The sequence below is a fragment of the Grampus griseus genome (genome assembly GCF_964374135.1).
Source record: "Grampus griseus genome assembly, chromosome: 1".
NCBI lineage: Eukaryota > Metazoa > Chordata > Mammalia > Artiodactyla > Delphinidae > Grampus > Grampus griseus.
In genome coordinates, this window is record NC_139017.1 from 68724110 (window position 1) to 68738151 (window position 14042).

The following is a 14042-nucleotide window of genomic DNA, read 5'->3' on the forward strand; positions in this document are numbered from 1 at the left end:
TCTCATTGAATGGCAATGGGAAAACTCATGATGAATAAGCTCAAGATTCTTTTTACATGAAATTATAATGTTTTGGGATTAAAGCCAAATAGCCACAGACTGGGTGTCCTATTCATAAAACGAAACAGTAGCTTTTGGAGCTTCAAGGGCTACTTATCTTTATTCTATTCTCTCTTTCCTTACTTCTTAATTACACACACACACACACACACACACACACACACACACACACACTTTATTTTATAAGCAATATAACTACATTATGGAAATGTTGTTAATGAGAGAAACATATCCTTCATACAATAATTTCATTACCGTGATAAGGACACTTACTTTTTGGGGGGTATCCCTAATAGATTTTTTTCTAAACTAGTTACTTCATTTAAAAAATAGTGTATAAACAAATTTACGCTATTTTTTCCCATATTATACTATTATAAGCATTTTTACATGTTGTAGCATAAAATTCACAACCAACCAATAGTTTAAAGGACTATCCATTCTATTTAGTGGCGGTAGATGTATCCAGTTTCCTTAAACATGCCCCAGTTTTCTAATTTTTCACTATCCTAAGTGGTGTTATGGTTGTCTTTGTGAGTAAAATGTCTCCCCCACCCCCAAACTTTTAACAGCATTTCTCCAGAATGGATTCACAGGGTGTGACTGTTTCAATTCACAAAGCACTGCCACACAGAGCTGTTGGAGCACCAGTAGGCACCATGGAGTCTCTAATAAATGACCCATATTGATCTCTTGTTTTGTCTTGGTTTGTTTGCTCTTAGAGCTTTGATTTACGGCTCCAAGGAGCGATTTTGGAAAATCATTTAACCATCAGCTGAGACAATCTGACTATTGCACTTATAAGGTGAAAGTGGAAAAGACCTGAGTCAGAGGGATTTCAGGCGTCCAAGCCCCGGATAGCCCAGCCGCTGCTACTCTTTCCAGGAGAATATCCTAGATTCTGGGCACAGTGTCTGCAGGGAGGGAACATGGAGAAGCTGTCACTGTGTTTCCTGGTCATCATTAGCCTCCCTAGTGCTTTTTCCCAGACAGGTAGGCACTGCTTCAGGTGGGCGCTGGGCTCTTGTATCAGGGCTACCTATGCAAAGCCAAGTTAGGGAAAATAGTCAGAGTGGGGGAGGGGTTGTGTTCTGGGAAAGAGGGCAGTCTGTGGTTTCTAAATCCAATCTCTCTATACATAGTGAGAGAACACATGTCTGTGGCCTAACAAGGTTAGAAAAGAGACAACAGGCCCCAAACGGAGTCACTTGTGTTAAGCCCCATGTCAGCAAACCAGACCTAATACCTAACCTAATTGCAGCTTCAGCCTCTCCCCAAAATGTGACCTTTCACCAGTCAATATGAAATTACTTGGTTAAGACTAGAGGTAACCCACCTGATAAGACTCTTTCCTTCCCCCATAGAAAGGTGACCTTGCCTGAAATAATCTACTCTTCATTAGAAACTTCCTCTTCCTACCCCTTTCATTTGGTACAGCTCTTTGAAATTCCTTTCTGTCTGCTAGATGGCTGGCTGCCTGCTTCATGAATCATTGAATTAAAGCCAATTAGATCTTTAAATGTGCTCAGTTGAATCTGACTTAATTTAGCAGATTTGGTGTCAGCGATGGAATCCACAGAGCCCTTCCAAGATCTTCTAAAACAAGAAACACGGGCATTGTACCCTCAGACCTTTTGGAGTTCTGTCCTTTTCAGAGGAGCCCTGGGTAAGTTGCTCTATGTTCTGAGCTCTGCTCTCTTTGCATCAAGCTCCTGATCTAATGGGCTTGCCAGTCAGTTCCCTATTTGATTGGAAACCTCAGCCCTTGGTTCTGTCCCCAGATTCCATGTTGGGAATGACTGATGGCTCAGTCTGGAGTTCTCCGTTGTGTGGAACCCCAGTCTGCAGTCCCTATTCTTGGGGGTCTGCTGATTCAGTCCTTTCCCCAACCCCCAAATTCCATATTGGGAACTGCTGGCTGTTACCAGCTGAAAAACTGGACTGGGTTTCAGATCATACTGGGTCCAACTTAAGCTAGACTGGGTCTAGTAAATAAAGGTTATTGCTAATGGGATTGATAGAAGTAAAAAAAAAAAAAAAAAAACACAAAATTGGTGAGCATGGCTAAGGCACTTAAAAGCTGTTAGAGTGCTCACCACATAACTAAACTCCCGTGTTAGGATAAGTTGGTCATGGGACAGTTTATATTGACACTAGATTACCTGCCAACCTCAAGAAAATTTCCATGCTAGAAGGTACACTGTAAAACACCACACAATCCCCAACCCAGTGGCACATCCCTCTTAGATATTAGTTTGCCTCTGAGAGACCCAAAGTCTTAACTAAAAAAAAAAAAGCGAATCCTTGAATTCAAAAGAGTTGAGCACGCTGCCTTCCAGCACACCTGCTTACTTTCTGTCTATGAACTATACTGCTAAAAGATATAAATACCTACAAAAATGGCTAAACCTTACTAAAAACAATCTAGAATTACAGTGGCCATTATGGGGAATGTTCCAATTAGTTATGATTATTTAAGAAGTGCACCTGAAAGTAAGCGTTCCCAAATCAAACAAATAGAATTAGATACCAGTTTTAATCAGCATGCAGAAGTCTCCAAAAGGCTTCAAAATTCCAAACTAGCTTCATTGAAAAATGCATTGCAAAAGGCTAATGAAAAAGATACAAGAAGTACCTAATACAAAAGTCTAAGATTGATGTGATTCCTACTATTCCTCTTTAGCTCCTTTAATTGAGTCTCAGAGTCTACTGATCCTCTGTCTGAATTGTCTTTACATTACTGTAAACCAAAGTGGCCTTACAGACCCCATGTCTACCTTCAGTGGAGGGCCCCATATGGGCGCCTCCCAGAGTTGATGAGACTCTGAGGGATTTTTCTGGTAAGCTGCTATGTTATTCCCTTAAACATCCAAAGGGAAACTAAATGAAAATTAATTAAAAACTTTGCCAAATTCTGATAGATACTGGAGCTTGCAGAGGGGATCTTGGGAAAACTGGCAGAAGCCAGCAAAAGGTAAAAATTCTTATCAGAGCCAGATTTCCTGGATCTCTGTGGAGAGGGGAATAAAATATCTTTTGCAACCTCTTTGGGGGACACCTCTTGGACACATCCAAGAGATGTTCAATACTGCCAGAAATAAAACTATGTACCTGGGAGGGAAGGAGAGCAAACTGAAGATAATATGGCTAGATGGGAGGATTAACCCCTTGGTATTTTTTAGGCTGCAACCCAATTCTTTGAGGAATTAAGAGCGATTGCCCTTATCTTCTCTAGAAACGGTTCAAAGCCCACCTGTTCTTTTTACCAATCCTGAAACTTCCCATATTTATCTCAAATAAATATTGTAAAAATTCTGGCTTTAAGAAGCAAAGTTCTTCTCAGAGGAACTTGCATCCCTTCCCTGTACCTTTGAGGTGTAAATGTCCTACCTGGTCTTCTCCAGGAATTATTTTCTAGGCCAATCTCTTTAAACTACAAACTCCAGGGAGGTAATTCTTATTAGGGGGAAAACAAAAGAGGAAGAGGTCATTTAAAACTTAGGTGAATGAAAAATCTTTTAAGTGTCTTCTCAAATAACATTATATTATATATTATAATATAATATATTATATAATATATATTATAATATATAATAATCTTTTAAGTGTCTTCTCAAATAACATTATATTATATATTATAATAATAATAATAATAACAAATATTATTAAAAAGTTTTAGCCATCTGAGCAGGTAACCTTAACTTATTCTATCTACCATAACAACTTAAATCCAGCTTTTTTATAACTAGTGAGCTGTGTATTATTGTACCTGAATAGTGGCAGTAATATTAAAATGAAAGCTATAAAGTCTCTGTTTGCCTCTGTCACTTATGTGTGTCTCTCTATATATTTGTGTTGTAGATGTATGGTATTTTTCTACCTATGGATAATATTGCCAAAAATTAATCTGTAAAAGAGCACTATTTAATTGGCTTAAAGAAAATTAGGCACTTAAATAAAGTGTTTCTAAAATTTTCAGTGATATAATAGAAACTGACCCAAATGCTTTTCAAGTTCACACAATCTTGGAAAATATTGAATATTAATGATAATTTGAGCTTGTTGGTTTAATTAAAATGTCTACAGAGTTATATCTTTAGAGTTACCAACATTAAAAATAATGCAAACATACAACTTTTATTCTACCTGGGTTTACTAGTCAAATAAGTTCATGTCATCTCTGTTTCAAAATTTGTCAGCAAGAGAAATAACTTGGTATGATGAAATTTTCATGAGTAAACAAACTGTTGAGAACAAGTGAATTAAATAGATGTAAGTGGGAAAAAAGTTTTTAGGTGAACTTTCAAAATAGTTTTCCCATAAAAAATTTTTTAAAAATAAAATAATTTAAAAATACCAAAAAAAATTTTTTTTAAGAAAAATAAAATCATTTCCCCAAATCTTTTTGGTAAACTAACACCTTAAAGTTTTGCTAGGTTAAACTAAATTATGGACAGTCATTAAATATTTAGATCATTTCCAAATAAGATAAAATACTGAAACATTAATTACTGAACATAGGTTTATCCACTTTTGGCTTCCTTTTACAGAGGAGCTAAATATGTTTGGTTCTATTAAACATGTTTTGTGCCACACTGAGAAATTTACTATGAAAAAGCAGATATTTCTAAAAACAATAAAAAGTATTTATACATTTGCCAAGCCACAAAATGCTAAAGTAAAAGACAGTTCACAACTATTTACTTCTTTATTTCACTAAATCTTAAATTTTCTAAGGGTTAAAAACAGAAATAATGAGATGAATATCTCCATATGTAAAGAAAATAAGATGTGTGTTTTCAGTAAAAGAAGGTATGAGGAATGAAAAAGCATTTTGTTGAATGAAAATAAAGTAATTTTGTCCTAAAGAGAGACTGCTTATTTCAGAATGGGAGAGGGAAAAAACACAGGACAAAATATGAATGTAAAGAAGAAAGTTGTAGAAGGTTTGTGGAAAAGGAATCTTTGGTAAGGGGTTTTATGCATGGTCAAGACTGGCTAAAATGGAAATGAATTTAATTGAGTGAATAAATTTTAATATTAAAAGGAAGCAGGTATAAAATTAGAATCTGCTTTTCTCTCTGTGAAAACAAGAAAGTTTTATTGAACTATTGGTGTGCTCTTGATAAGAGATTGTAAAAGTTTTGTAAAAGTTATTTTTTCTTACCTCAAGTAATTTGCCTAGAAAACAAAGATTTTGTGTCTTGTCAAAATAACTTCCTGTGCTATCTTTTTTTTGCAGAGCAGAGGTTCCAGACGCGCAGGCTCAGCTGCCTAGCTGCTCCGCGGCATGTGGGATCTTCCCAGACCGGGGCACGATCCCATGTCCCCTGCATCGGCAGGCGGACTCTCAACCACTGCACCACCAGGGAAGCCCTCCTGTGCTGTCCTTATCGTGTCTTTTGATTAGTTAAGAAAGCTGAGTCTTCTCTATTAAAAGAGCTACATTTTCCTTTACAACTATTTAACCTTCTGTATTTGCCTTTGAAGTCTTTAATTGTCATCATGGTTAAATGTATAACTAAGTATTGTTTTGCAATGACCTATGATCCTATTTGACCAAGGGCTTTACAATCTTTTAATATTTTTGACAAACTTCCTGCAAATCAAATTCTAAATGAAGTCATTTTGACCTCAAAGTAACTTTGAGATATTCCAGAGGACCCCTGGAAAATCTCAAAACACTTGTTCTCTCTCCTTATAAAAAGGAGAAGTTAAACAAATTAGGCTTATTTGATATATTAAATTATATTGGAAGCATTGTCAAAGAAGAAGTAATACTAAGCCTTCTTTATGTTGTATTTGCATATGCTATAAATTTTATAAAATTTTGAGAATTCCTAGAAATCTGACATATCCTGGTGTAATGATTATCAGTCATAATTCCAGTCTTTCTTAAAACATTGTATGTCACAGAAATAACCAAATTTCCTTGTCAGTTCCATTATAATGAGCTCTCAACAGATCTTTTTTTTTTTTTTTTTTTTTTGCGGTACGCGGGTCTCTCACTGTTGTGGCCTCTCCTGTTGCGGAGCACAGGCTCCGGACGCGCAGGCCCAGTGGCCATGGCTCACGATCCCAGCCACTCCGCGGCATGTGGGATCTTCCCGGACCGGGGCATGAACCTGTGTCCCCTGCATCGGCAGGCAGACTCTCAACCACTGCGCCACCAGGGAAGTCCCCAGACAGTTATTTTTTTACTCAGATGCTTTTGCAGAAGTGTTTCTGCAAATGTGCTTCATCTTCAAAAAGATTATTGGAAAGGACTTTGACAAGTGCAGGTTTCTTGTAGCTTTAACATCATAAAACTAAATTGAGTAAAAATTTACAGCAAGCAAACAAATATTAATTACACGGGACTGAAGGAATTAAGGAAGATGATTATAATTGTTTTGTTTGAAATATTGCAGTTTTCTTAATATTTTTTTCTCCAGATTTCAGGAAACCTTTTTTTCTTAAGCTCTCTATGACTTAAAGCAATTTGGCAAAGTATACCTTTGTAAATAAAGATGAAACATTTACTTTTTCTCTCTACCTGATTTCTCCCAAATTTGAAAATTCTTAAATATTCTTTTCATGGCATCATAGTTAGTCATTTACATAAATTCAATAAGAATCTGTTCTCCTTGTAACAGTATACAATTGGAAATACTGGTTATACTACTGAGGCTTTGACAGAAATGTCATATTTGAGGGAGATGTGCATAGACTCGGATATGACCAGACACTTTTAAGGAACTAAGGTTGACTTTCTGGAGTCAGTAAAGCCCCTTGGAAAAATTAGCTTGGTACTTTACTTACAAGGTTCCAATGGAGCAGTCTTCCAAAGAGCTTATATGGTCAATCACTATTCTTGCTGCATTTATGTAAATAATCAGGCCAAGTTTAATGCAAATAAATTAGTTTCACTGTGGTTATCTTTGATTTTTAAAAATGGGGTGATTTTAGAGAGAAAAGTTGTGTGTGCACCTTTGTAGATATTAAATTCTCATCCTGTTGATTGTCCTTGAGGTTTTGTCATATATCTGCAAATTGGACTGGGTGCTGAATTCTTCTATTTTCCTTAAGAATTTGGCTATGAATCTGCAAATGAATGTTTCAATTTTCTCCCATCCTGACTTGGAATCACCAAGAACAAAGACTGCCCTTGAATCTCTTTGGAAGGGACTCATGGTCCTCCTCACTACCCAAATGGCAGCCAAAAGCCAGGGACTTGAACCTTAGGTACACATCTCACAGTCAAAGAAGACTCATTTGGCTTCTGTTCCTGCACACCAGCTGGAGATATCTCAGGTTGATGAAAAGGGGGGAATCGTTTACAAAAAGAGACAACTGACCTAAAATGGAGTCACTTGTGTCAAGTCCCATGTTAGCAAGCCAAGATGCAATACCTAACCTAATTGCAGTTTCACCTCTCCCAGGAATGTGGCTTTTAAGCTGTCAGTGTGAAATTACCTGGCCTCTCTAATGAGGTAATCCACCCAATAAGACCCCTTTCTTTCCCTATAGGAAGGTGACCTTGCCTGAAATAATCCACTCTTTTCTAGGAACTTCCTCTTCCCACCCTCTTCTGTCTATAAAAGGCTTTCATTTTGTACAGCTCTTCAAAGTTCCTTTCTATCTGCTAGACGGGATGCTGCCCATTTCATGAGTCATTGAATAACGACAATTAGATCTTTAAATTTACTCAGTTGAGTTTTGTTTTTTAAAAAAACTCTGCTGCTGACATTTCCCCTCTCTGTTTTTTTACGCTACAGATATGCACACAAAGGTCTTTGTGTTCCCCAAAGAGTCGGATAATTCCGTTGTGACGCTGACTGCACAGCTAACAAAGCCACTTAAGGCCTTGACCGTGTGCCTGCATGTCTATACCGATCTGACCCACAACGATAGCCTCTTCTCTTATGCCACAAAGCAACAATATAATGAGATCCTCCTCTTCAAGGGAAAGACTGCTGCATACAGTGTATCCGTGGGTGGAGCTGATGTCTTTTTCAAGCCTCCTGAGAGTTATCCTGCACCAATGCACTTCTGTGTGACCTGGGAGTCTACCTCAGGGATTACAGAGCTCTGGGTGGATGGGAAGCCCATGGTGAGGAGGAGTATGAAGAGGGGATACTCTTTGGAGACAGAGGCAAGCTTCCTCCTGGGGCAGGAGCAGGACGCATTTGCTGGGGGCTTTGATAAAAAAACAGTCTTTGGTGGGAGACATTGGAGATGTGAACATGTGGGACTATGTGTTATCACCAGAAGAGATTAGCACTGTCTATGCTGGTGGGACCTTCAGTCCTAATGTCCTGGACTGGCGGGTGCTGAAGGATAAAACACATGGTGAGGGACTTCCCTGGTGGCACAGTGGTTAAGTATCCACCTGCCAGTGCAGGGGACATGGGTTTGAGCCCTGGTCCGGGAAGATCCCACGTGCTGCAGAGCAACTCAGCCCGTGAGCCACAACTACTGAGCCCACGTGCCACAACTACTGAGCCCGTGTGCCACAACTACTGAAGCCCACGTGCCTAGAGCCCGTGCTCCTCAACAAGAGAAGCCACCACAATGAGAAGCCCACGCACCACAACGAAGAGTAGCCCTCGCTTGCCACTAGAGAAAGCCCATGCGCAGCAACAAACACCCAATGCAACCAAAAGCAAACCAACAAATAAATAAATAAATTTATTAAAAAAAATAAATATATTAAAAAAAAATAATAAAACACATGATGAGGTGTTCGTCAAACGACAGCTATGGCCCTGAGGCCCTTTTGTGAATCCTGAAGTTGCCTTTTGGGGATTACACCTTACATTTCCCTTGTCTCTGGCTCTGATGTTTTACTGCCCTACACACTGGGCTCTTGTGCCCTGGGAGGAGTGTATTTCCCTCTCCTTTCACCACTCTTTTTCCATGGGACAGTGCCAAGCAGAGGGTCTTATACATTTCTCCACATTAGAATTACCAGGTCACACACCAAGCCAATTAAATCTGATTTTGGGGGGGTGGGACCAAAGCATCAATGTTTTTTAAAGCTCTCCCAAGTAATTCCAGTGTTCAGCTGAGGTTGAGAGCCATTGCATTTTAATGAGTGTTTAAGAAAAACTGAGCCGACTTTTTTTCACCTAAAAGGCTGCATGTGTCTAACTGTAGTCCTGCCAATATTTTCATTTCCCTTTATAGGAACACCCACCCCATTTATTGTGTTTTATTGAATTATCTAAAGAATACAGGAATAGGGCTTCCCTGGTGGAACAGTGGTTAAGAATGCGCCTGCCAATGCAGGGGACATGGGTTCAAGCCCTGGTCCAGGAAGATCTCACATGCCGCGGAGCAACTAAGCCCATGTGCCACAACTACTGAGCCTGTGTTCTAGAGCCTGTGAGCCACAACTACTGAGCCCACGTGCCACAACTACTGAAGTCTGCGCGCCTAGAGCCTGTGCTCCACAACAAGAGAAGCCACCGCAATGAGAAGCCCACTCACCGCAAAGAAGAGTAGCCCTCGCTCATTGCAACTAGAGAAAGCCCACGCACAGCAACCTACCCAATGCAACCAAAAATAAATAGATAATTAATTAATTAATAAGAAGAAAAAGAATACAGGAATAGAATTTTTCCAGCATTCTTCCCCCACCATCAGGATGAGGTCATTACATATTAGAATTATCTTTAATTCTTTAATCCTTTCAATTTGAATATTCAAAAATTGAAAAAAGAAATCTTTTGTTGTTGTTTCTGTTTAATTTGTTCTATTTTTTTCTTCAGGATCACCAGTTTTCATTGTGTGAAATTTCCATTATTTTTTCTTCTCATTTATCATCATCCAGATCACTTTTATCGGTGTCCTTTATCCTTATATTTTGAGCTTTTATTTTTTCAAACCTAACCTTCATATTAGTGTTAGGGAGGAAGAATTTTTCCTCTACCCTTCTAAGTTCTTTTGGCTGATCTAAGAATTAAATTGGCATGAGACAGATTAACAGGAGAAAATCAAACAAAATTTAATAACATGTATACATGGGAGGAACTCAGAAAAATTGAGTAACTTGCCAAAATGACCAAAATCCTCACTTTATCATCTTCAGCTAAAGACAAAAGAGGATGCTGGGGGTAGTGGTTTGGGACTTCAGAAGGGAGGAAGACAATTCACACGGAGATGGAAAAGTAAACGTTTGATAAATAAATGTTTGCTGGACCACCAGAGACAATGGGACACAGAGTGGACTCTGACCTCTAGGACCTGCAGAGTTTCCCCTCCATCCCCTAGCCCATATTCTTTGCAAGTATCTCCAGTGATAGCTATATTCTGGAAACAGTCCTTGTATCTAAATACTTTTAGGCAGTTAGGGAGAAGGTCAAAGTTTCTTCCTGAGTCTTTTGGGCCTTGATTGTTTTCAGCCTGAAATAATCCACATGCCAAAGAAACATTTTGGGGTGGCAGATTTTGCTCCCCTACAAGTGATTTGTTTTTCTCTTTAGCGTATTGGGATCCTTACTATTTCTAATGTCATTTAAAATTCTACAATGCTTTGAGTTGTCTTAAATTCTTTCTTGGATTTAGTGTGTTTTTCTTCTTCAACTTTCATCTTTCATCAAGTCTCTGTTTTTCTTCAATTTGCTTGAGAGTTTAATGCAGTTGCTGCCTAAAATTTTCTAAATTTCCTGTGATTAATCTTTTATGAAGTAAATCTTTTACATGCTTTAAATAATTTTCTTTTATATTTTAGTAATTTTCTGTCCTCCTATTTGTTCTAATATAATGTGAGAAGTGAGTTCTCTGAGTCTCCTTCCTGCTTACCTGGACACAATTAGATTCCCTAATAATTTAAACTAGCTAGCTGGTGGACTGATGCTTATATTAGTAGTTTCTAGTCATGCATTCCCAGCCCTGACATCCTGCAACTCCCATTTTAAATGACCCTCACCTCTACCAATTTCTGCCAACTGTCCCAGACTCACATAAGTGCACTTTTTAAGATATTTGTGTCTTCATTTCTCTCTCAGTGAAATGACCTGGAGTGCTGAAGAGGACACCTTTGATAATAGCATCATAATAGGCAAGATGAGGTCTTCGGTTCTTTTGGAGAGGGTCATAACTTAGGGAAAATTTTACATCCCTCTGACTGGCTCCTCTGCTTGGAATGAAGAAAGACTCATCATGCTGGCACCATTTCCCAAGTCTAACATCCATAGGTCCACAGGTCAGGGGTCAAATTTCATATGCACATGATAACCTCTGGGGCTCTGGGATCCTTTGCTCTCCACCATGTGTGGAGATTCTTGTTGCTGCTTGTGAAATAAAATTCATATTTTATGACAAGGCAAGAAAAATTTAAATATAAAAAGTTCTTCTCTTTCTGTTGGCCTTCTCCCTTCCCCCACTCTGCATGGTGTATCTGCATCATGCATTGACCAAACCTCCCCCATCAGCAGGAATACCTGCTCAACCATAAACAGCACCATTCTCCTAGCATCAACAAGACAACTCCTTAAAAGATAATATTCCTTTTTGATCTTGTAAGAGGTCATGTGACCTACCACAATGACACTTAGATATGGATTATGTAAACTGTCAATAATAAGATGTCATTTGATGTTCAGCCCTCTGTTTCAAAAAACTTATATAACTGTGCCTTGACTTCTAATGAGTGGAACAGTCCTCAGAGCTTTCTGAGATGCTTTTCCTTGATTATAATCCTCAAATTTGGCTTGAATAAAATTTTCCATTTCCTTCTTAGATTGACTGATTAATTTTCATTGACATGTTCTGTCCTAAAACTTAGATCTGGAAAGGGAAAGTTTCAGGAAGACCTTTCTTACTTTAGATCTAAGCTGGATTCTCTAGTGGATCAAAATTTGCCTCCCCAAAGTTTATATCTTTGGCAGGAGGATTATTTTAGGATGATTATTTTTAAGAAATTGAAGACTCAAAGTGTTTCTTTTTACCTCCCCCTTAACTGCCTAAAAGAATTTAGATAAAGGACCTGGTCCAGGAAGAACACTCTCACCAGAGATACCTGCAAAGAATATGAGCTAGGTGTGGTAGGGGGAACTTGGCAGGGCCTGGAGACCAAAGCCCTCTCTGTTTCCCCTTGTCTCTGTATGGCATAGCAAACATTTGTTTACCAAACATTTGTTTTTCCATCTCTATGTGAATTGCCTTTCTCCCCTTTGAAGGCTCAAACCCCTACCCCATTCTCCTTCTTTCAGTGGCATATAAGTCTCAATTCCCTAACTTATCCTTGTGTCTCACGTTGATCTTGGAGAGGCAGCAGTGAGTGGTGGCATGAAGCAAGATATTAATTCCCTGCCCAGGAATTGAACCTGGGTAGCCTGGGTGAAAACCAGGAATCCTAGCCACCAGACAAGCAAGAGCTAGAGGCTAGAAGCTACTTTTCCCTGGCTCTAGTCCCCAGCGAAAAATGTATTTCTCATGGAGGTATATAAAAATATAAAAACAGGTACAAAGTTTATTATGAGAGACGTAGCACAACAACAAGTGGGACAGCACACAGAGAAATAATTTGTTTAGCAAGGCAGAGATGCATCCCAGAGAGAAAGAGTGTGGGCATCCTCCCTAATGAGGAGGAGAGCAGAAAAGAGGTGGTTAAATAATTTATAAAGGGAAGTTCTTCCAGGTCTTTGTTTACCTTTGGCCAATTATCTGGTTTCTTTTTCCACACCTGACCTGCCCTAGGACCCTCCCCAACATGCGTGCGCTGCTTTTATGGAAGATGGATTCCAGCCCAGAGCCCTATGGGGTGGCCTTAGGATCACATATTATGGGATGGTTCCCCCTCTTTTTTGACCCCCCAGGAGCCTTTCTGCACATGTGCAATTTCTCCCTTGCCCCAAGCAGGGGAAATATGTGACCTCTTGAGCCTTTACTCAAACAAGGATTAGCCCCTCTCTGTGCTTGTCATGACTGTTACCTTAAGGTGCCCACAGGAGAAAAAGTCTGGCTATTTACCTTGTCTTGGTCATTGCTTCCATTTCGGAGAGCAAACAGGAAGCTGGCTGTAAATATCTAAGCTGGAGCCCACATATCTCCTGTCCCAGGAAATGCAAACAGGAGGCTAGTTGTAAGTGTCCGGCCTGAACCCATATTTTTTTCACCCCAAGAAGTGCAAACAGGAGGCCAGTTTTAAATGCCTAGCCTGGAGCCCATCTATCTCCTGCCTCAATTTTTCTTATGGGACCTCCATTCATATGTAATTAAATTTGGTTTTCTCCTGTTAATCTGTCTCATGTCAGTTTAATTATTAGACTAGCCAGAAGAACCTAAAAAGGGTAGAGGGAAATTTTTTCCCTTCCCCAGCATCAGGCACAAGGCTGATGTTGTGATCTTTCCTGAGTCCAATGTCTATTGCTCAGTTCCTTTAGAACCCACAGGGTGAGATTGTCCCTTCAGAGGTGAAGAGGTGAGATTGTCCCTTCAGAGCTCTAACCGGAGCATGAAGACAGACGGAAGCTTCTGTATTGAGAGATCTATATTTTGTGGTTCCCCACCTACAAGCAGCAGGAAGGAGGGCTGAGCAGACTTCAGGCATGTTAGTGCAACAACAGAGTAGTGGACAACCTCTCACAGACAGCACAGAGGGTCTGCTATTGTTAGGGACAGGGCTGAAGCTGAATCTGGCCTCTGTACCCCGACACTGAATTAAATCTCAGAGACAGAGTTTTGGGTGAAGTAGAAAAGAATAGCTTTATTGTTTTGCCAGGCAAAGAGGGACACGGTGGGCTTGTGTCCCTCAAGACTGTGTGTCCAACCCAGGAGGAATTGGTAAGGAGTTTTATAGCAATGGTTCAAGGTCAGAGCTGCTGATAAGAATTAGGCTGTGTGCAGGGCTTGCACTCTTTTAATCTGGCCTCAGGTGATCTTTTGATGAGCTTCTCAAAGTTATCAAATTGTGATATCCTCTGGAATGAAGAATGGTAACATCTTCCATTTGTTGGTGGTTTTAGTTCTGTAAAGAGCTCAAAGATACTGTCATG

At 39.4% G+C, this 14042-nt stretch overlaps 1 protein-coding gene across 1 annotated transcript in view; it reads left to right on the forward strand.

The window, feature by feature from the left end:
- Positions 1-989: 989 nt before the first annotated feature.
- Positions 990-14042, forward strand: part of CRP (C-reactive protein) — a gene marked incomplete at both ends in the record, with an annotated part of 107415 nt that continues 94362 nt past the window's right edge. The window contains 3 exon segments of the mRNA XM_082657754.1: positions 990-1053; positions 7818-8245; positions 8247-8391. Of these exon segments, the coding sequence (XP_082513880.1) occupies positions 990-1053; positions 7818-8245; positions 8247-8391 (637 nt within the window).